Source organism: Melozone crissalis, unplaced genomic scaffold, assembly GCF_028551555.1.
Source record: "Melozone crissalis strain CALT ecotype California unplaced genomic scaffold, PUWL_Pcris_2 ptg000081l_1, whole genome shotgun sequence".
Classification (NCBI taxonomy): Eukaryota; Metazoa; Chordata; class Aves; order Passeriformes; family Passerellidae; genus Melozone; species Melozone crissalis.
Window position 1 is genome coordinate 5,745,422 of NW_026535858.1, and position 21,784 is coordinate 5,767,205.

A 21,784-nucleotide genomic window follows, 5' to 3' on the forward strand; every position below is an offset into this window, starting at 1 on the left:
AGTCCCCCAGTGCCACATCCACGTGAATTTAAACCCCTCCTGGAATAAGGAGTCCACCACTGCCCTGGGAGAGAAATTTTCCTGATATCCAACCTAACCGTGCCCTGAGGCCATTCCCGTTTATCCCTTTTGTTCCCTGGGAGCAGAGCCCAGTTCCCACCTAATTCCTCTCACAGACTTGTTGGGAATTAAATTCCCCCAGATCGTCCTTTTTTCCAACATTCCCTTCTCCCTCAGCTCCTCTTTATCTGATTTATCCCAACCCTGGCCAGGTAGTGATGAAGCAAACTTGTCTCAGTCATCCCAAAATCACAGCACTGGGAATTTTTGGGAATTTGGAGCTGTCTGAATGAGCCCATCTGGGGCCCTACTGCCAGGATGGGAATAGGGATAAATATCCACATGAGGGATAAACATCCACATGATACTCCTGGGAATGGGCTTGGAAATCCTGGGAAAGCAGGTGGATTTTCTCCTCGCTGCTTAAATCCATGACCGTGGTTAATGGTGCAGCTGGCACTGATCCCGCTGGGAATATCCAGGGAATGCTGGCACCCCATCTCAGCCCCCAATTCCATGGGGTGTTCCAGTGGGATAAAGGGCAATGGGATCCCACTGTGCTGACACAGAAATTCCCGGGTGCCAGCTCAGGAGCTCCGGGCGTTCCCGTTGCAGCAGGAGACCGGAAAACATGGAATTAAACAATGGAAGCGGCCGCGGATTCCATGGGCCCCCTCCACCTCCCGGAGCAACAGGAAATCTTTAAATGCTCCTTTACTGTAAAGGAGGAAACTCCGCCATGGATTTGAGCCACAAGGTGGTCCCAGAATTCCATGGAAAATCTGGATTGGGAGAAGCAGAAATAACCTTGGCCCCAAAGGAAAAATTCCAGGTGATTGGAGCCTCCCTGTGGGATAAAGATGCCCTGATTAGGAAGTCTCGGCTTTCTTCCCATTTCAGGAACATCCATAAAATCCTGGGATAGCCCAACTCCTAAAAGTCCTGGGATTCTCCTCAATCCCACCCTCAGGAGTAGCTCCAGATCCCAACCTTGGAGCCTGCTCTGGTGCCGAGGTAAAAGCGGAATTTTCTCGGTGCATCCCAAGGAATGTGTGGCTTTTGGGATCAGCAGTTCTGGGATTTTAAGATTCGGGGTTTGTAGGGAGCCTCTAAGTCAAGGAATTCCGGGAAACCATCCTGGGGTTTAGTGGGATGTGTTTTTCCCGATGTCCAAGGGAATTGTTCAGCTCTCCTTATCCTGGAATCCCATTAATTTTCCTCTTTATTCCCATTATTACTGTCCAGAGATCCCTCTCCTGCTCTCTCACCTGGGCTGGATCCCAAAGACTTGGGAAAAGTGGGAAAAGTGAATAGGAGCCTGTGGTTCTGGGAATTAATGAACCCCTGAACGGGGTGGAATTTTCCTGGAGGAATTCCCATTTAAAGGGTCCCACTCCCATTTTCCAGGCAAATCCCCTATGGAATCCCTTTTCCATCCCTTGGATCTTCCCTGAGCCTCCAGCAATTCGGAATCCACGAATTCCACACCATCCCAGAATATCTGGAAGGGATCCTAAAAAACACGATGTTCCAGCCCCACTTCCATGGGCTGCTCCCAAATTTCTCCACCTCCTCCCCCCCTTCCTCCCTCCTTCCCGATTTTCCTGAGGAAAGCCCGAAACGTGGAGATTTGCTGCCCTCTCCTGGGAGCAGCCAAATCCTGGGATTTGGGACGCTTGGAAATGTTCGAGCCTTGTGGTTTGTAATTTTGTATGGTTTTGTAATTTTTTAAAGCTGATTAAAATCTCCAAGGTATTCGCAGGAATGACAAGAACTGTGGGAACAGGATCCTTCCCAAATTCCAGAAAAAACAATTTTGAATATTTTTTTTCCCTCCTTAACCTCCAATTTTTTTTGGGAATTGTGGGAAAACCTGGATTGGGAGCAGGTTCTTGGTCAAAATCTGGCCTTGTGTCCCAGGAAAGAACCTTGAAACTTCCCAAGATTTTCCCCTCTTAACTCGGAGCTTTCTGCTCCTTCCTGGGGAAAAAAAAAATCTGAGTTTGTTTTGGGAAGTAAAGGAATTCCCAAAAATTCCTGTGTAGTTTATGAATATATTGAAGAAAAATTTTGGGAGAATTCCAGGATGAATGATAAGTGGAAAAAAAAGGAAAAAGGATTTATCCACTTTGGGAATTTATAAAGTGAATATCCCCCAAAAATTCGGGAAGCCTGGAATTTTGATGATGTTTGGATTCTGGATTTCACTTCTGTGGATCCATGGCTGCTCCTCAGGGTGTTTCCCTGCTGTTTTCTCCCTGGAAAACCTGGGAAACGTGCAAAGGCCTCAGTTTCCCTTTCCCGGTGGGAGAGGAGGTGGCGTTATCCCGGCGGGAAGTGGAGCCGGAGGTCAGAGGCTGATTCCCGATGCCAGGTGGGAGCTGGGGTGTGTTTATCCAGTCTGGGATCCACACTGCAGCTCCTTATTCCCGGCCTGGCGCTTTTCCCGGGAGCTCCTGGGCTCTGGCAGCCGCTGCCACATTCCAGGCCCCGCTCAATGCTCCTGTGTCTGCTCCTCCAAAAAATTCCCACTGGGATGGGGGATCGGGATGCAGGGATGGGGGACAACTAACTGTGGTGGTGTCCCAAAGCTCGGGGATCCCAGGATTGTGGAGAGGAATCAGGAGTGGATCCAGCCCCACTTTGGGGTGGGGTCGTGACCAAGGAATGCAAGGAAGCTCCAGTGGCTCTTCCCATTCCATTATTATCCTTCTCCCTGCTCCAATCTGATCCCAATCTCAACTCCCAAGGAATTTGGGGATGATGAGGCAATTCCCTCTGGCTCTTTTCCATAAATCTGCTCGAAAAATTCCTCCCAGCTTGGGAGGGATGAGAAATCCTGACTAACATTGAAACAGCACCTGGAATCCTGCTGGATTCAACAGCAATGGATGAGCTTGGATTTCCAACTTGGAAACACCAAAGGAGCACTGGGAAGCAAATTCCATGGGAATTTGGGCTGGATATAAGGTGTGGTTCTCCTTGCTGGGAGCTCTGTGTCCCAAAACTGATGGAAAAGCAAAGAACTGGGAATACAGAATAGAAGGAAAGCAGGGACAGCTCCATATGAAATCCCTGAATATTCCCAAGTTTCTCCCTCTGTGGTTGTGGTGAATATTTGGGAAGAGCAGGATGGAGCTGGGACAGAGGGATGCATTATCCACCCCACATCCAGGCTGACATCACCACCCCACTCCCTCATTCCATAATAATTTTGGAGCGCTGGATCCGGAGGCTTTGCTGCTTCCTATGGGCTTCTGGAGGTTTTCCTGGCTTCCAGGCCAGAGGCACCAGGAATTTTTATGGAAAGCCGGCTGGGGATGAATGGAGTCCAGAAATAGAAAAGCTGGAGCAGCTCCAGAGGGAGGAAATCAGGGAGCCAGGAAGCTTCCTGTGCTCCCAGAGTTGGAATGGGGACATTAGGATGGGCTGGAACACCTGGAAATCTTGGATACACCCTCACTGGGAACTTGCTCCTTCTTTTAATTCAGGCATTGATTTCTTTTCCCACTCAAATCCATGGATTCTGTCCTTTTCCAGCCATTTCCACAGCCTGGATCGCTCCCGAGTGGAGGAGAGGCTTTTCCCAGGAATCCCAACTGCTCATCCCATGAGGAAACCCCGACTGTGCTTCCCAAATTCTGGCACCAAGGCCTCCTCAAACACATCTGCAAACAGCTGGAAAAAACACTGGAAAACACGGAGAATCAATTTCTTTCCCCGGCAGCAGCTCCTAATTGTCTCTTTTCACCGTTTTCCCACTTTTTCAGGAGTGATTTTCCCTTAAATCCGGCTTTTCCCACTCGAATCTGCCCCTACACCTGCAGGATGAGAAAGAATTCCCTGGTGCAAACATGGCTGGAGCAGCATTCCCAAGGGAATGTCCTGGTGCTCCAAATCCCTTCCCAGAATCCCAGTGTCCCTCAGGAGGCGCCTTCCTGTTGGATATCCCATGGAATTCAGCCCAGGAGTGTTTTCCTCCTGTATCCCTGTTCTCATCCTCTGCCAGAGGCTCGGGAAGGGCAGCAATTCCCAAGCTTTTGATTCCCCAGAATGGGCTTCCTGCAAGCCCCAAACCTGATCCCGGTGGGAAGAGGGAATGTGAGGGATGGATCCCATCCCTGTGGAGTCCTCTGTGAGCTGGCTCATCCCACAATAAAACCAGGAAAAGGTGGATTTGCTGCTGGTTTTGGGGATTGGAGCAGCTGGTGGGATAAGGAGAGGGATAAACCCCAAAGGGAAGCTGGGAATATCCTGGAAGGATCCAGAAGTCCCTAAAAAAAGCAGTGAATCCATCTTTTCCTGGTAGGGGTTGTTCCCTGTTCCTGGAGCAGTGGAAAGGGCTGGATTTTAGGGATTGGATGATCCCAGCTCTGCCAAGGGGCCTGACTTTTTCATGTATCAATTCCATATTCAGATCCTTGTATCCCATGGCTGGGGCTGTGCTGGGAATTGCTGCCACGGATTCTTATAACAATGCAGGATCTGATGGGGAAGTTTGAAAACATCTCCCTAAAAGGATATTAAAAAACCCTGGAATTTCAGTGGTTGAATTTGCCCCAATGCAAGGAAGAAAGGAAGGAAAAAGGAAGGAAAAAGGAAGAAATTTCTTGTTTTTTCCTCTTTGCTTTCATCTATGGGATGAATAAATAAAAACCTAGGAGCAGGGAATGGGAAGGATGATGCAAGGAACGGGATTTGGGATGGGAACCATGATATTGCAGGAAAATGACCCGGCACAGCAGGAATTACAATAATGTCATTCCTGTTTGCTCTGGCTCCCATTTAATCCTCCAGGAACTCTGACATTTCCCAAAGAATTCTGCACCTCGGGAAGTTTGGTCAAACGTTGCACCTTGCCAAAAGCCAGGGGATGTTGGGTCCTGCAGGGATAAATGGGAAGCAGGATGTGATCCATGGCCTGTGGATGGATGGGAGCCAGATGTGATCCCACATCTGTGGTTGGATTGAGATAATGGGAATATGACATCCCATGGGATAGTTTGAGGTTATCCCATGCCAGCAGCAGTGCTGATCCCAACCCAGCTTTTCCAGGGTTTTGGGCATTTTTAGGGTGTTTAATGTTTTGGAATGAAAAACTGGGATGTGAAAGGTAAGGCCAGAGGTTTTCCTCTGGAATCCCAGTGCTTGTGGTGCTCCTTTTCCTCAGGGAATGTGGGGAAGGGCATCCAGGGTCTCACCTGTGCTGCCCCTTTTCTTTAGGGAATGTGAGCTGGGAAAGGGGAACTGGGGCTGACCCTCCCTTTTCCTCATGGAATATGAGTTGGGAAAGGGATCCATGGGGTGCTGCCCCTTTTCCTCATGGAATATGAGTTGGGAAAGGGATCCATGGGATGTCATGCCTTTTCCTCATGGAATATGAGTTGGGAAGGGGATCCATGGGATGTCATGCCTTTTCCTCATGGAATATGAGTTGGGAAAAGGATCCATGGGGTATTGCCCCTTTTCCTCATGGAATATGAGTTGGAAAAGGGATCCATGGGGTGCTTCCCCTTTTCCTCATGGAATATGAGTTGGGAAAAGGGTTCATGGGGTGCTGCCCCTTTTCCTTATGGAATATGAGCTAGGAAAGGGATCCATGGGGTGCTGCCTCTTTTCCTTATGGAATATGAGTTGGGAAAGGGATCCATGGGGTGCTACCCTTTTTCCTCATGGAATATGAGTTGGGAAAGGGATCCATGGGGTGCTACCCTTTTTCCTCATGGAATATGAGCTGGGAAGGGAATCCAGGGCCAGATCCAAGGCGGAGTTCCGGCAGGATCCATAGAGGGGCTCATTTGCTGGGATAATTGTATGCTTTGCCCTTAAGCGTATTGATTCGGAAAAGTTAATCAGGACCATTTGGAAGCTCTTCCATGAAAAACCAGAAAATCCCATTAAACTGATTAAAACTGAATCCATCTTAAATAACCCCCTGCTCCTTAAAAATGTTGAAACAGGGAATTGTGTTCAAATAAAATTATTTCAGTCAAACACGGCCGCCGGCAGCTCCCGCCTGCCGAGGTGTGCGCGGAATTCTGGGATAATGGGAATGCTGGGAAGGGGACGAATCTCTTTCTCTGGGATAAATCCTTGGGAGGCAAAACTGGGAGCAGTGGGGAAGTGTTGGATGTGCGGCCAAGTTTAATGGAGGGATGCGGCACAACCCTTTCTTTTCCATGGATTCTAGGGAAAAATTTCTCATGGAAAAGGTTGGAAAACCCTGGCAGAGCTGCCCAGGTATCCCAGTTCCTGAAGGTATTTAAAACTTGGGAATGTGGTTTAGTGGTGAGGGAATGGTTGGATGCTTCCAGCCTTTACTCTGCTGACATTCCGTGATTTTCCTTAAAAAATGACGCTTCACATCTGTTTGTTCCCATCAGATTCTGTGTCTGGGGAATATTTCTGGATATTTTAAACTGAAACCTGGGAAGCTCCTGAGCAATGATCCTCATAGAAGGGCCCAGCTTGAGATGGAGTTTGGGCTCGGCTCATCCATGACTTGGAATCCCAAAGGATTTGGGATGATGGGTGGAATGTGGGTTTTCCAGCCCTGGAGGCTCCGGCCCAGAGGCAGAGCTGCTCTTCCCATGTGGGGGCGCTGCAGGAGGAGACTGGGAGGGAACGGGATGGCAGGGAAACCCTTGGGATGCGCCTTGGGATTTGCCTCGTCCCGGGAGCCGCCCCTGATGATGTCAGCACCTGGAATGACACAATTCCTTCTGGGAGGAGCCAGGGGATGGGGCTGATCCTGGCAGCATTCCCATCCCTGCCACCCCATGGAATACTCCAAACCCCCCAAACTGGCTCTTCCCAAATAAACAGCTGCTCTTGGACAAGGCAGCTCTGGGAGTTTTGCTGAAATTCCAACATGGAGAATCCAGCAGTGGGAGCTGATTCTGAGGGGTTGGGAAGGCGTTATCTGCCTGGAGCTCAGGATTATCCCTGATTTCATCACTCAGCCAGAGCCACTGGCAGATAACCGGGATTGCTCCCAGTTTGCTTCCCAATGGGTTGATTTTCCCTTCGGAGCTTCCATGTCTCCCTCTAGATAAATCCCATGTGTGAGCCAAACTGTCGCATTTCCAGGGAGCAATACCCACATCCCTAGGGAATAATGGGAATAATGGGAATGATGCCACTGCCTCCCATCCCGAGCTCCATCAGGGATCAATCCTGAGGGATTCTGAGCATCCCACTGTGGCCAGCCTGAGGTTTGATTCCCCTTTCCGAATGTTTTCCAAATAGAACAGGCTCTGGCACAGTGAGGTATGAAATTCCATAGGGATGTTTTGGAGCTTGGCATGGGAAGTGTGTCCTATGCTCCACGCCCTTGGCATGGACTTTTCTTTGCCAAAAATCCCCTTTTTTTGGGTCACCAAAGCTTTTCCAAGGGCAAATCCTGTTAAGAAATGCTTGGAAAACGCCTTCAGGCAGAGGGTGGGATTCTGGGGTGTCCAGGAGTGGGAGTTGAGGATCCCTGTGGATCAGAATTTTCTGGGAGGTAATGCACAGGAAAGTGGGAGTGGATTGCAGGGATTAAATCCTTGGGGATGGATCCAGCAGCAGCGGGATGAGCTGGGGATGCCTTTCCCCATTCCCGCTGCTCCAGCGGATGTTCCCTCCTGAATTTTGTCCCGTTCCCGGTGAGCGGGGATGGATGAGCATCCTGAATTCCCAGCCCTGACCTCCCCGGAGCTGCCAGGCTGCTTTATCTCCGCCGCAGCCCCCGGATGCTCCTTGCAGCATTCCCAACAAAGGAGGTGCCAGCGGCGGCTGTTTGTCAGCGCCTTGTTCCTGACCGCGGGAATAAATCCTGGATCCCTGCTTCCCTCCCTTCCCTTCCCTTCCCAAGGCCGGCGGCCGGGTGCCAGCCGAGCCCCCCGCGCTGCTCCTAATCCAGCAGCGGGAGCATCCCTCGGCGGGAGCAGCGGGAAGCCGGGATAATGGGGAGCCCATCAGCATCTCCATGGAGCAGCGGGATGCAGGGATGCTTCCTGAATCCACATCCTGGCTTCCCTGCGCTCCCAGGTGCTGTTTGCCCACCGAGGTGCTGGCCTTGGGAGCAGCTGCGCATCCCAGGGCCAGGAAATATCCCGCTCCTCATCCTCCTCCCGCTCCGGGGGCCCTGCATCACAAGGCCCGCGGTATTTCCTTGGATAGCGGCTCTGTGTTTGTCGGGATCCCCGGGAGATGATGAGGTGTTAATGGGAGCAGGGATTGGGATTGGCACTCGGGGGGCACGGCTGCATCCCGGCTTCCCAGCCAGATGGGAAAACCAGTGAGAAAACCCCCCGCCCCAAGCCTAAAAGGGCAAGGAGCGGAGTGGAAGTTCGGGATGCAGGGATGCCTCAGGGGCCAAGGGTGGTGCCTGTGGATTGGGAATGTTGTCTTGTTAGGGGGTCTTTTGTGATGGAAGTGGAGGGGGAAAAGGGGCGGGAGTGAAAGTTGTGTGCTCCAGTGAAAGTTGGGATGCTCGCTGTGGAAATTGGGATGCTCGCCGTGAGAATTGGGATGCTGGCTGTGAAAATCAGGATGTTGGCTTTGGAAATTGGGATGCTCACTGTGGGAATTAGGGTGCTGGCTGTAGAAATTGGGATGTTTGCTGTGGAAATTGGGGTGCTCATTGGGGAAATTGGGATGCTCGCCATGAGAATTGGGATGCTGGCCGTGGAATTTGGGATGGTCATTGGGGGAATTGGGATGCTCACTGTGAGAATTGGGATGCTGGCTGTGGAATTTGGGATGCTGGCTGTGGAATTTGGGATGGTCATTGGGGGAATTGGGATGCTCACTGTGAGAATTGGGATGCTGGCTGTGGAATTTGGGATGAGGCTGTGGGAATTGGGGTGCTTATTGCGGGAACTGGGATGCTCACTATGGAAATTGGGATGCTCTGGCACCCTCACCCTGAAAGTTGGGATGTGCCTGCATCCTCCCAGTGAAAGCTGGGATAAACCCCAAAATATAAACCAGAATCCCGGTGCTCCATCAGGTGAATCCCGGTGGATGAGGTCACTCCCAGCCGCTATCTCTGGAGATAAGGAGCAGCCCCGCCATTCCCAAGTGGAGCCGGCACTGATGAGCTCTGTCCTCTCCAGAGTGGATTTCATCGCTGGTGGGAGACCTCGGGAAGCGCTGTCTCCTCGGATGAGATTGAATCAGCTGGAAAATGGGGCTGGAAATGCTGGGAATGGAGACAGGGAGGCTGCTCCGGCAGATAAGCGGAGCCCTGAGCCCCCGGTGCTTCCCGGTGGGATGAGGGCTGGGTGGGACTGGAATCATTGCATGGCCCCAGGGAATGGCTTTTCCTTGCTGTAAAAGAGAAGGAAAATCGGGAGCTCCTGCTGTGGTCCAGCTGAGTCCCCTGCATTGGTACCAGCAGAGTTCCTGGGATTTTGGGATATCTCCTTTCCATGGTCATTTGGGACTTGGGGCATGGAGTGAGAGAACAAGGGGAAGAGCTGGAGGAGGGTGGATTCAGGTTGGATATGAGGGAAAAATCCTTCCTGGGAGGGTGATGAGGCCCTGGAACAGTTTTCCCATAGGAGCTGTGGCTGCCCTATCCCTGGAAATGTCCAAGGCCAGGTTGGAGCACCCTGGGGCAGTGGAAGGTGTCCCTGCCCATGGCAGGATGGAGTGGAATGAGCCTTAATCTCCCTTCCAACCCAAACCATTCTGGAACTAAATGATCCATGACAAAAATAAAATGATAATCTTACGGATATTCCTGGGGTGTCCTGCCCCATGACTTTTCATCCACAGGACTGGAATTGCCCACGGAAGCTCAGGGAAGGACCAAATCCACGTGTGTGCCACGTGCCACCATTCCGGCCTCTCCCGAAATCCCTCGGTGCACACCTGGCCTGGGGAGGGGAAGAGGGGGGGCTCTTTCCCTGCTCCCAAAAAGCTGGAAATAGCAGCAGCTCTGTTGATTCACAGCCACAGCCCTGACTTCCCTGCTCCGGATCCGAGGTGTTTTTTTTCCAACAATCCTCCCTTTTTCCCCGGTGAGCCGAGGGCACGCGGAGCGGCCAGGGCTCCCCTGGATATTCCCGGGGGGCCACGCCAGCTCCTCTTTTCCCCCTCGGAAAAAAACAACCCCCGGTGCCCGGAGCATAAAAAAGCCTTTGTGCGGCCGGGCCCGCATCCCTGGGGAGCGGCAGCGGGATCGCACCCTGGGCAGGGAAGGGCTGGAGCCGCCCCGGGAGCCCCAGCCATCCCGCAGGGTGATGCCTCCCCGCGCCAGCCCCGGCAGGAATGTTTGCTGTCACCGCAGCCTGCGGCAGGGAAATATTTTCCAAGGAAAAAAAAAAAAAGGCCTCCCAGTGTATTCCGCGCCACCAGCTCCAGCGGGCTCTGTAGCCGTCTTGTTCTGCCGCCGCCGGGACACCGGGCTGGAGGAAGAGAGGAGGCAAAGGTGGGAGAGCTTTAAAAAGCTCTGGTTAAGGTTGTTCCACCCTCTGGAAAAGGGATTGGGAAGCTGCAAAACAGCCCGAGCTGCAAAACAGCCCGGAGGCTGCTTTTGGGGGAGAGGGCGGTTTTCCTCCGGCCTCCAAATCACAGCTTCATATCCCGGGATGTTGAGAGATAACCTGTCTTTTTCCGAGTGGGGAATGTGGGTCAGAGCCCACTCTCCTTCCCAAAACCCAGCGAGGATGCTGCTGCTGCTGCTGCTGCTGCAGGTTGGGCTGGAGTCTGTCCCTGCAGCTCTTTACTCTGGCACCAAAACAAAACGCACTCAGAAAACTGTGAAAAATAAGCCCAGCTTGGGAATGCAGCTGATTGGGAGTTTTTCCGACAGAAAGTGCCGTCCGATCCGCGGAAAACCGTTCCTGGGGCGGGTGTTGATTTGGGCACTGTTTCCTCTGAGGGGAAAAAAAAAATCAGAGTGAGAGGGGAGAAATGTTTGGAGAGAGCCGGAGCTGCCGCCATCACAGAGCTTTTCCATCCCTCTGCAGAACAGCTCTCCCCTGGAAATGCACTGGATTCAGCAGCCCAGTAGCCCCAAAAATGTTGGATTTAAGAGGCCAAAAGCACTGAATTTAGCAGGCCAAAACCACTGGATTTAGTGGCCCCAAAACCATTGGATTTAGCAGGCCAAAACCACTGGATTTAGCAGGCCCGAACCACTGGATTCAGTAGCCCCAAAAACATTGGATTTAAGAGGCCAAAGCACTGGATTTAGTTGGGCAAAACCACTGGATTCAGTAGTCCCAAATACATTGGATTTAAGAGGCCAAAATCACTGGATTTAGCAGGCCATAACCACTAGACTCAGTAGCCCCAAAACATTGGATTTAAGAGGGCAAAAGCACTGGATTTAACAGGCTAAAAACAGTGGGTTTAGCAGGCAAAATCATTGGATAGAGTAGCCCCAAAACATTGGATTTAAGAGGGCAAAAGCACTGGATTTAATAGGACAAAATCACTGGATTTAGTAGCCCAAGGTATTTGATTTAGGAGCCCAAAGGCACGGGATTGAGCAGGCCAAACCCACTAGATTTAACAGTCCAAAATCACTGGATTTAGCAAGCTCAAAAGCATTGGATTTAGCAGTCCAAAGGCACTGGATTTTGCAGTCCAAAACACCGGATTTTGTTGCCCAAAGGCAATGGATTCCATAGCCAAAGACATTGGATTTACCAACCCAAAGGCACCAGATTCAGTAACCAAATCCACTGGATTTTGAAGGCCAAAATCCCTGGATTTAGTAGCCCAAACCCACTGGATTTAGCATCCAAAGGCTCTGGATTCATGTGCCTGTCACGGGCCAGCAGCATGGGGGACAAGGTCCCAAGAAATTCTGAATTTTACTGGGAGGGAATCACTGTGTCTAGGGGGAAAAAGTCTTGGAAATATTCTGGAATCTGGCTATGGGACACAGCCTGGCTGGGATGAACTGTGCCATCATCCTACTCAGGACAGGCAGCCTGAAATTCCCTGTTTTCCACCTTTACCAGGGCTGGGAGCAGGTGTCAAAGGCTCCTCCTCAACCTGAAAATATTTTTTTTAGTGGAAACAAAGGATTTCCATTTATCTGCCAAAATTAAGCTGATCCCACCCTCAAGGCTTCCCTGGATTTTAAAGCCTGAGTTGAAATGGAATATTTTTGCCCCTGGAAAAGAGTGGAACTGAATGAAAATATCTTTGCAGGTGGCAGCGACCTGCAGGGCAGTGCTGGGATGGGGTGGCTCTGGAATTCCCACCGTGATCCAGCCGGGCCAGGCCACGGGCGGGGGGATCCGAGTGTCCCGCTGTCACCGCGGCGCCGCTGGTGCCTCATCCCAAGGCACAGACCCGGGATTGTGCTGACCCCGAACAGATTTATGGGGTGATCCTGGCCTGCTATTAGTGGTCATGGAACCGCAGACTCCCAGACAGGGCCCGATCCCAAGCTCCCGTGGTTTTTTTGGAAGCAGAAATCTCCGCTCCGGGTGTTTTGCTGCAGGCCCTTGCCAGGGACACCTCATTCCCAGGAAAACGGGGTGCCCCTGGCAGCAGACTTCCAGGAGGGGACATGGAGGGTGACATGGAATGAGAGGTGCCTGCCTAGCTGAGCTCGGAGCAGCTCTGCTGGCTATTTATACCCGGAACGCGGGAATGGAGCCGCTCGGGATAAATGGAGCTATTTTCAAGGTCTTGGCCAGGTCTAACTGGTTTAAACAAGGCCGGGAATGACTCACAGGGCTATAAATGTCCGTCAGAATCCTCGGAGAGGCTGTCTCCGATGGATCTCCTTGGAAAAGCAGCCTCCTGGAGCACTGAGAAAGCTGGGACATGCTCCTGTCTCCCTGCTCCGGCACCCATTCCAAATCCATCAGTTCTGAATGGCTGGGACTGGTGGGACAGGGCACATCTCTTCTTTTATGGGATGTGTGAGGAATTTGGGAGTTGAATCCCTTTATTCTGCTCCTTGGATGATGTGCTGGACAATCTTTGGGGGTCATTCATCCCCCTGCCCTGAGAAGCGAATTCCCAGTGGGAATCGAAGCACCTCAGTCTGGCTGGAAGCTCTCCAGCAGCGCAGGGGTTTTGTTAGGAAATAACAGGGAGCTATTAAAGCCCAGGGTTTTGGGAGGAGGCTCCAGATTCCATTTTCTTCCTGTTTGTTTTCTTCTTGGGAACCCAAGGACATTTCAGTTTTCAGCAACTGATCATTAAACATAAAAAATAATTCCCGGGATGAACCCAAACCCTGGATATTTCAGTCAGGTGAAAATTCCCCTGCCCGCTGGGAGAAAATATCCACGGCAGGATTTTCCTGGGATGTGAGGAAGACTTTCTTTCCTCTCTGTCTTGATCTGGGCATCTCCCTCCGCTCATCCTTCTCCCTGTGCCGTGGGAGCTGGGGATGAATCCGTTAACTCCCGGTTTTCCGCAGCCACCCGGCTCCTCCAGCCGTCATTCCAGATGCCTGCGCATCTTGTTTATCCAGCCAAACGTGCTGCTGGAAAGCCGGGAATGGGCATCACGTGGCCCACGGCAAACAGCCGGCAGATGCCCTCTGTTGATTTTGCTCCGGAGCTTTTCCAGAGGCTGCTGGGCTCTTCCAAGGGGGTTTTGCCCATTCCCGCTGTGATCCCATCCCACCACGCCAGGATCCCCGCCTCATGCTGGCATTGTCCCCAGGGAGCGTTGGGAATGCTGTCCCAGGAAGTTGTCGATCCCATTGGGATAACTGCTGGTGCTCCATTCCTAATAATGGGGCTTTATTCCCATTGGGATTTTCCAGGATTTTATTTTATTCCAGCAGCTCCTTCCCTTCATCAACGCATCGGATAATTACAGAGCAGGAAGGAACATTAAAACAGGGAGTGAAAATGCCAGAAATAGGGATGTATCCTGACTGTCTGGACCCTCAGGAATCCTTGTGGATGAAGCCCAGTTGCCTGCCCCTGGGATTGAAGGATGTCATTCCAGAGTTAAAAGGATGGATATCCTTGGGATATTAAAGAGACAAAATTTTTGCACACTCCCGACTTTTCCTTTGTTAGCCTTGCTAAGGCCTTGGAAAATCTTTCCCGGAATTAAGCAGCCCCCATTTAATATGGAATCTAATTAGGAGGGACTTGGTTGAAGAGTTCCTCAAATAGTTGAGTCAATATTGGCCGGTGTAATTGTGGGAATTCCTGGTGGAATTTGAGCACCTGTTCCAGAGCTGAGGCTCCATGGATGGGGAAAAAGAGGGAATTTCAGTGGTCCCCATCCGAGTCTTAAAGTAGCTTTTCCCAGTATATGGAATTTGTGAGAACCTGGGAGCAGGATCCTGGTGTGTGTTCCCAAATTGTTGCTGGATGTGACCTTGGGATGTGCTGTTGGCTCTTCCTGGAGAGCTTTGGTGGGAATGCTCAGCTTAATTCCAAGTTTCAGGAAAGTGACTCATCTTCATCCTCATCCTCATCCTCATCCTCATCCTCATCTTGCCGTGGTTTGTTCTGCTTGTTGGAACAGAAGCTCCTGGGAATGGTCTCAACCCAGCAGAGCTCTTGACCTTACAAAGATGGATCCTACAGGAAAAATTGGGAATAAACCCAGCCAGAGACAGCACGGGAGCAATGGGAGCTTTCCTATCCCACTCCGCCTTCACCCTTCTCTCTTCCCGCCTCAATCCCATCTCCCACCTCTTCCTGAAGTACTTCCAGGCACTGATTCATCCATAATTTCCATCTCTTATCAGGGAAAGGTCTCAATAAATCCGACAAGTTGCCTTTTGTCTCCAGCAATCCTCCTGAAGGGCGGCTCTTCAGGAGACACCGTCTCCCAATTTCCTGATTTCAAGGGAAAAACCCAATCCTGCCTTTCTTTCGGAGGAGCAGCACAACCGGGAGAGTTCATTATCCTGGATTAATGATGATAATTATCAGGAGAAGAGGGATAATTATCCAGCTTGGAGGGAAGGCGCTGGCGTTGCCGCAAGGGATGGATGCAGGAAAAGCCCGTCCAGGCTCCGGCCATCCCTTGGGAAGTGGGAGCTGCCTCCCAAGCCTTGGTTCCCAATGCAAATAAGAGCATCATTTCAAAATTAAATTTAAAATAAATATTAGTTAAATATTAAAGAGAAGAAATCAGGTGGAGATGGCCCGGAACTCTCTCTTTCCAACCGGGAATGTTTAAATAAGACACCACAGAAAATTTTTCTTTTTAGCAGTCCCGATATTCCTAAAAATGTTCTTTTTATGGGAAAAAATATCAATTTTCCTGCTTCTTTTCCTTAGGAGAGATGAATTTTATTGATGTGGAAGGCAAGAAGGGAGTGGGAGGTGGTTGGATGTGGGAGCGGAGCCTCCGGAGTCGATCCCACACCCAGCCTCTTTTCCAGGCCCTCTTTGCTGAATACAAATGTTGGAATTGCTCCGTGTCCTCGTGTTCCCGAGACAAAGGCTTTGTCTGAGGAGCAGGAGTGGGATGTGGTGGCTGTGGTTGTCCCTGTGGGCACATGGAATGGGATGGGCACCACCATTCCTGGTGGGATGTGCTCCATGGATGGATGGAGCAGGATGGGGGAATTGTGAGACAGACAAAAGGAAAATGGGATTTAAATGTCTGGGACGGTAGGAACGTCCTGAAGGATCAAAAATCCAAGGATTAAGGGCAACCCCCAGTCCACACCTGGATGGAAATCCTCACCTTTGGTGGGGACAAAATTCCAAGTCCTGTGGAGCGAAAGCCCAGCAAAGAGGAAAAAGCAGGAAATTGGGAAAGGCTGCCGAGCTCGGGATGGTGTCACCTCCGGCCACCCTCACGTGGAGGTGCCAGACGTGCTCACATCTGTGCCAACATCTGCCCCAACATCTGCAGGGCCCAGGCCTGAGGGTGGGAATTGCCCAGGGAAAGGCTCATCCCGTCCTCTCCGGAATCCATCGGAACAAACCTCGTGGTCCGAGGGAAAAGGGGGTGGAAAATTATCCGAAACATCAGGATCCAGCCAGGAGCAGAGAGCAGGATCCTTGAGCTTTCCCGGGAGCCACATCCCAAATTTCACACCACCCTCCCAGAATTCCCCCTTCCCGAGCCTTTGGATGAGCAGAGAGCCCCTTGGGAAAGCAGGGAATGGGGATCCAGCACTCGGGGTGCACCAGCCCCTCCTCCCACCCAGGACGGGCTGTCTGGGGAGCGGGCCGGGGGTCCCTGGGTGTCCCCCCCACCCCGGGGTGTCGCTCCCGTCCCCCCCACGGGCGCAGCAGGCGACAGAGGGCGCCCCGCCACCGCGCTGGGGCCGCCCCTCCTCCTTTTGGGGTGTCCCCCCTCCCGGGGAGGCATCACCTTCCGGGCCGTCCCCCCAAAATCCCCCAAATCCCTGCAGAAAGCGCCGGGAAGCGGGTGGCTGGGAGGGAGGTGGCCTGTGGCTATCGCCGCGGCTATCGCGATAGAAGCAGGCAGACGGGGTTGTTTTGCTTCGGCCGTGGATCATCCTGAGGGATTTGGGAGCGCCGGGAAAGAATCCCGGAGGGGTTTTTGGGGGGTTAAAAACTCTGGGCGATGCGGGGCAGGGGGAGCCCTCTGGGGAGCGCAAGCTCCATAAATAAATAAGTAATTAAATAAATAGACCAATAAATAAATAATCAAAAAACCAAATAAATCGGGTTTGCGGTTGGCTTGGGTTTTTGGTTTCTTTTTTAAATTTTTTTTTAATGCCGGTGGGCAGATCGAGGTGGGGATTCATGGAGCACTCCCCGGGAGCGGCGGGGATGCTCCCGGAGGAGCCAGGCGGGCACCGGGAAGGGGCGGCGGGAATGGGGGGAAGCCCCCCGGTGCCTCCCTGTCGCCCTTGGTGTCCCCCCGCTGTCAGGATTTAGACCCACGGTGGGGGTGATTTTGGTCACCCGTCCGTCCTTCCTTCCTTCCTCTTTCCCTCTTTTCCTCCTTCCCTGCTTTCCCGGGGTCTGGGGCAGCGGCGCTGCCCCGACGGAGCGCACCGGGACCCGCACCGGGACCGCGCAGGGCCGGCCCCCGCGGCCCCGCCGGCGCTGCCCGCCCCTTTCCCTGCTCTCCCCGCTCCCTCCACTCCCGGTTTTCCTGCCGGGAAGAGCCGCGTCCCGACCTGCCGGCCGGGCAGAGCCCCGCGGGGAGCGAAGGTGAGCGGGGAGGGCGCCGGGCACTTCGGGGGGACACTCGGCCGCTCCAGCGGGGCCATTCCCGGCGGGAATGCTGCGGGGGAGCCGCTGCCGTCGGGGCTGTCCGGGCAGCGGGGTGGGAACGGTGTCCCCCGGGAGCGGGATGGGGCGGCAGCCGTGTCCGGGGTGGCAGCCGCGTCCCCCGGCGCGGGGCGGCGGCGGAGGCGCGCAGAGGTGCGCGGGGCCGCGGAGGAGCCGCTCCCGCCTAGGTGTGAGCTGATTATTCAAATGGGCAGCCGAGGACCTGGGGATTGGAGGCTCGCCCGGCCGCTCCGTGCTATATCACTGGGGCACCCACGTCACTGCAGCACTTGTCCTCCTCTTCCTCCTCCTCCTCTTCTTCCTCCCTCCTCCCTCCTCCTCCTCCGGCTCCTCCATCGCCTCCGGGCGCCTCTCCGCCGCGGAGCGCTGCGAAAACCCACCCAAGGAGCGGCGGCGGAACAAACCCACCCCAGCCCCAGCGCCGCTCCATCCCCCCCTTCCTCCCTCCCTCCTCTTCCTCCTCCTCCAGAGGCTCCGGCGGAGGGGAGGGAGGGTTGGGGACTTTTTTTTTTTTTTTTGCCTTTTTTTTTTCTCCTTTTTTTTTTTTTTTTTTTTTTTTGGGTCGCTCTCCGCCGTCGTTTGTTGTGGCTGTTAAATTTTAAACTGCCATGCACTCCACTTCCAGTATGCTGGGAGCGGTGAAAATGGAAGGCCATGAGCACACGGACTGGAGCAACTACTACGGGGAGCCCGAGGTATGGACGGGGCCGGGAGCCCCAAAACCCGCCGGTGTCCCGGGCCCGGCACGGGATTAACTTTGGCACCGGCGCTGCGGGCGGGGGTCCCGAGGTGCGGGTGGGGGTGCGGGCGGCTCTTCCCTGCTTTCCCTCCCACCCCTCCAGGTATTTTTCTCTCTCCGGGCAGGGATGTCCCTTTCCCTTCCCCTTTCCCTTCCTCTGCAACTCCGCTGCCCGGGACGGCTCCGCCGCTCCTGCTGCCACCGCGGGTTTTTTTTTTAATATAGATACCAAAATATATTTGGGTTTCATTAAGAAGAAAAACAACCCCCCCCCCCCCATACCTACCCCCCTCCCGCCTCCCCCACCACCACCCCGCTCCGGGATTTATTTAACCCTTTCCTCCCGTGCCCTCCGCGGAGCCCCGCGGCTGCTGCGGCGCCTCCGGCTCCGGGCTTGGCTGGGCTGGGCTTGGCTGGGCTGGGGCTCCCCCCCGCGCCATCCCCGTGCCCTGTGTCGCTTGTCCCCGCAGGGCTACTCCTCGGTGAGCAACATGAACGCGGGGCTGGGCATGAACAGCATGAACACCTACATGACCATGTCGGCCATGAGCAGCACGGCCAACATGACGGCGGCGGCCACCTCCATGAACATGTCCTACGCCAACACGGGCATGAGCCCCTCGCTGACGGGCATGTCCTCAGGTGCGGGGGCCATGCCGGCCATGGGCTCGGCCGGCGTGCCGGGCATGGGCGCCCACCTGAGCCCCAGCATGAGCCCCATGGGCGGCCAGGCGGGCTCCATGAACGCCCTGGCGCCCTACTCCAACATGAACTCCATGAGCCCCATCTACGGCCAGTCCAACCTGAACCGCTCGCGCGACCCCAAGACCTACCGGCGCAGCTACACGCACGCCAAGCCGCCCTACTCCTACATCTCCCTCATCACCATGGCCATCCAGCAGTCGCCCAACAAGATGCTGACCCTCAGCGAGATCTACCAGTGGATCATGGACCTGTTCCCCTTCTACCGCCAGAACCAGCAGCGCTGGCAGAACAGCATCCGCCACTCGCTCTCCTTCAACGACTGCTTCCTCAAGGTGCCGCGCTCGCCGGACAAGCCGGGCAAGGGCTCCTTCTGGACGCTGCACCCGGACTCGGGGAACATGTTCGAGAACGGCTGCTACCTGCGCCGCCAGAAGCGCTTCAAGTGCGAGAAGCAGCTGGCGGCCAAGGACGGCTCCGCGGGCGCCGGCGGCGGCGGCAAGAAAGGCCCAGGCCAGGCCGCCAGCCAGGCCCTGGGCGAGGGCAGCTCCTCGGGGGGCTCCGACGGCTCCGCGGGCGCTGAGTCCCCGGCCAGCTCCTCGCCCTGCCAGGACCACAAGCGCACCCTGGCCGACCTCAAAGGGCTGAGCCCCGGGGAGCCTTCGACCTCGCCGGGGCAGCACCTGCTGGCGCCGCCGCACGCCGGGCTGGCCCACGAGGGGCACCTCAAGCCCGAGCACCACTACGCCTTCAACCACCCGTTCTCCATCAACAACCTGATGTCCTCCTCGGAGCAGCAGCACCACCACCCGCACCACCAGCACCACCACCCGCACAAAATGGACCTGAAGGCCTACGAGCAGGTGATGCACTACTCGGGCTACGCCTCGCCCGTGCCCGCGGGCCTGGCCATGGCGCCCGTCACGAACAAAAGCGCCCTGGAGGCCTCGCCTTTGGCCGGAGAGACTTCCTACTACCAAGGCGTGTATTCCCGGCCCATCATGAACTCCTCCTAAGCAGGAAAAGCTCCTGGAAAAAGGGGGAAACCCTTCTCCCCCCCCCCAATACCCCTCGCAGTGGACTCTGAGCACGGTACATATCCGGTATATATATATATATATATATATATCTATTTTATTTTTATTTTCTGTTGGCTCCAGATGTTTGCATCCATTCGGGAATCTGCAGCCGTGTGGCCCCTTCCCAAATCCACCCAGGGCAGGGGGAAATCTCCGTGTGGGGTGGTTTGGTTTGGCGGGGTGGGCATGGGGGGGACTAGTTTTGATTTTTTTCGTTGTCGTTGTCGCCACGAGGTCTAAATATATCTATTTTTTTGTGTGCGAGTGAGGGGGGCGGAAAATAACCCCCAACCGAGGCAGAACCAACCCCTCCTTCCTTGTGAATACTCCTAGTTCGGAAACCGAGAACCAAAAGTCTTGCAACGTTGTAAAAAAAAAAAAAAAAAGAAAGAAAGAGGAAAAAAAAGGGGTGGGAGGGGGGAAACGGGGGGGGGAAAGCAAAAAAAAGAAAAGAAAAAAATACGAAAAAAAATTTTAAAAAGGCAGGATAGATTGTTGTAATTGAAGCAAATGCTTGATGTTCCCGGGAGAGTAAACTACTTGGATCTGATTAATTTATCGTTTCTGTATGCTTTATTTATGGCTTCGAGCTGTGTACTCTGGTAGCTGGCGGCCGCAGCTGCCGCAGAACTCCATTAAAGTCGTATTGGCGGTGCTTTTCCCCCTGCATCTCTGTTCCGCCGCCGCCCGACGGGACCCCCGCCGCTCCCGGCTGGCATCGCCGCTCTCCCTGCCGGCATTCCCGGGATCCCCGGACCCGGCTGCGACCGCTCCCAACCCGGCTGGGATCGCTCCAATCCCCCGCCGGAATCGCTCCAGCCCCCGCTGGGATCTGCGATGTCTCTGCCGCCCTCCTTCCATCCCTTCCAGGATCCCCCCTATCCCCGCAGGATCCCACTATTCCTTCCAGGATCCCATTATTCCTTCCAGGATGCCACTGTTCCTCCCAGGATCCCACGACGCCTCCGTGCCCGCGGTGTCACCGCCTGGATCCCGCTATTCCCACCCATTCCTCCCCGGCACCGCGGGCAGGGAAAACCCGCACCCCGCGCCCAAATTGGGAATCAGGGACCCCTTTCCCCAAAGCCCCGCGATCCTGGAAAAATCATCCCAGCTGCCTTAACCGGGAGGGATTTGGGACTCGCAGGGACAGCATTCCCGGGACAGCATCCCGGGTTTTCCGCAGGCGGTGGGAAACACGCGGAGCTTTTTATTTTCAACATCTCCCTCATCCTCTCCTTCCATTCCCTTTTCCCCCTCTTCCCAACCACTTGTTGTTTTTCCCACGCGGCGCCGGCCACGCCGCGATGTTGCTTTTTCCCAACTAACACCCAAATCCTTCTTAAAATTCCGCATTGTCCGCGGCGAGAGAAAAGGGGAGAAAGGGAACGAGCGGGGAGGAGCGGGGCGAGGGCGGGGGGGGGCGGCAGGGGGAAAGAGGAGAAGGGGGAAAAAAAAAAAAAAAAAGAACCTTCCCAAAAAAACAAAACGGGGCTGAAATGTGTCGGGATCTCGGCAAGGACACACACGATGGCAAGCGGGGCGTGCAATGGGTGGCATTAGCACATAAAAGGCTCCCGCGGCCAGCGGGCACGGGCGCGGGGGTGTCGCGGCTTTGGGGACAAGGACACCCCCCCCGGCCCCCGCTCCCGCTCGGGTCCGATCGCATCTCGCTCCCTCCGCCGAGCTTTCGCTTCTTTTTTCTTCTTTTACGCTTCTATTTTCTTCCTTTCCCCCTCTATTTTCTTCTTTTCCCCCTCTATTTTCTTCCTTCTCCCTTCCTTTTCTTCCTTCTCCCCTCCTTTTCTTCCTTCTCCCCTCCTTTTCCTCCCTCTTCTCCATTTTTCTTCCTTCCTACCTTTATTTCTTCTCCCCTTTTCGTTTTTTTCTCCCTCTCTTGTTTTTTTCCCTCTTGTTTTCCCTCGCCCCTTGCATTTTTCTCCCGTTTTACTTTTTCTCCTTTCATTTTTTTTTCCCTCGGCCGTTTCATTTTCGTCTCCTCCTTTTCATTCTTTCCTTGTCTGTTTTCTCCTTTATTTCTTCTC

General features: G+C 53.9%; 1 protein-coding gene across 1 annotated transcript; it reads left to right on the forward strand.

Moving 5' to 3' along the window:
- Positions 1 to 17,827: 17,827 nt before the first annotated feature.
- FOXA2 (forkhead box A2) lies at positions 17,828 to 19,676 on the forward strand. The gene is made up of 2 exons (XM_054290489.1): positions 17,828 to 17,914; positions 18,429 to 19,676. Exons 1-2 carry the CDS (start codon positions 17,828 to 17,830, stop codon positions 19,674 to 19,676), a joined length of 1,335 nt encoding a protein of 444 aa, XP_054146464.1.
- The last annotated feature ends 2,108 nt before the right edge of the window (positions 19,677 to 21,784 follow it).

Coding starts and splice junctions, on each gene's coding strand:
- FOXA2 (XM_054290489.1), top strand. CDS start 17,828: ATGCACTCCACTTCCAGTATGCTGGGAGCGGTGAAAATGGAAGGCCAT. Junction 17,915..18,428: donor ACTACTACGGGGAGCCCGAG/GTATGGACGGGG, acceptor TTGTCCCCGCAG/GGCTACTCCTCGGTGAGCAA.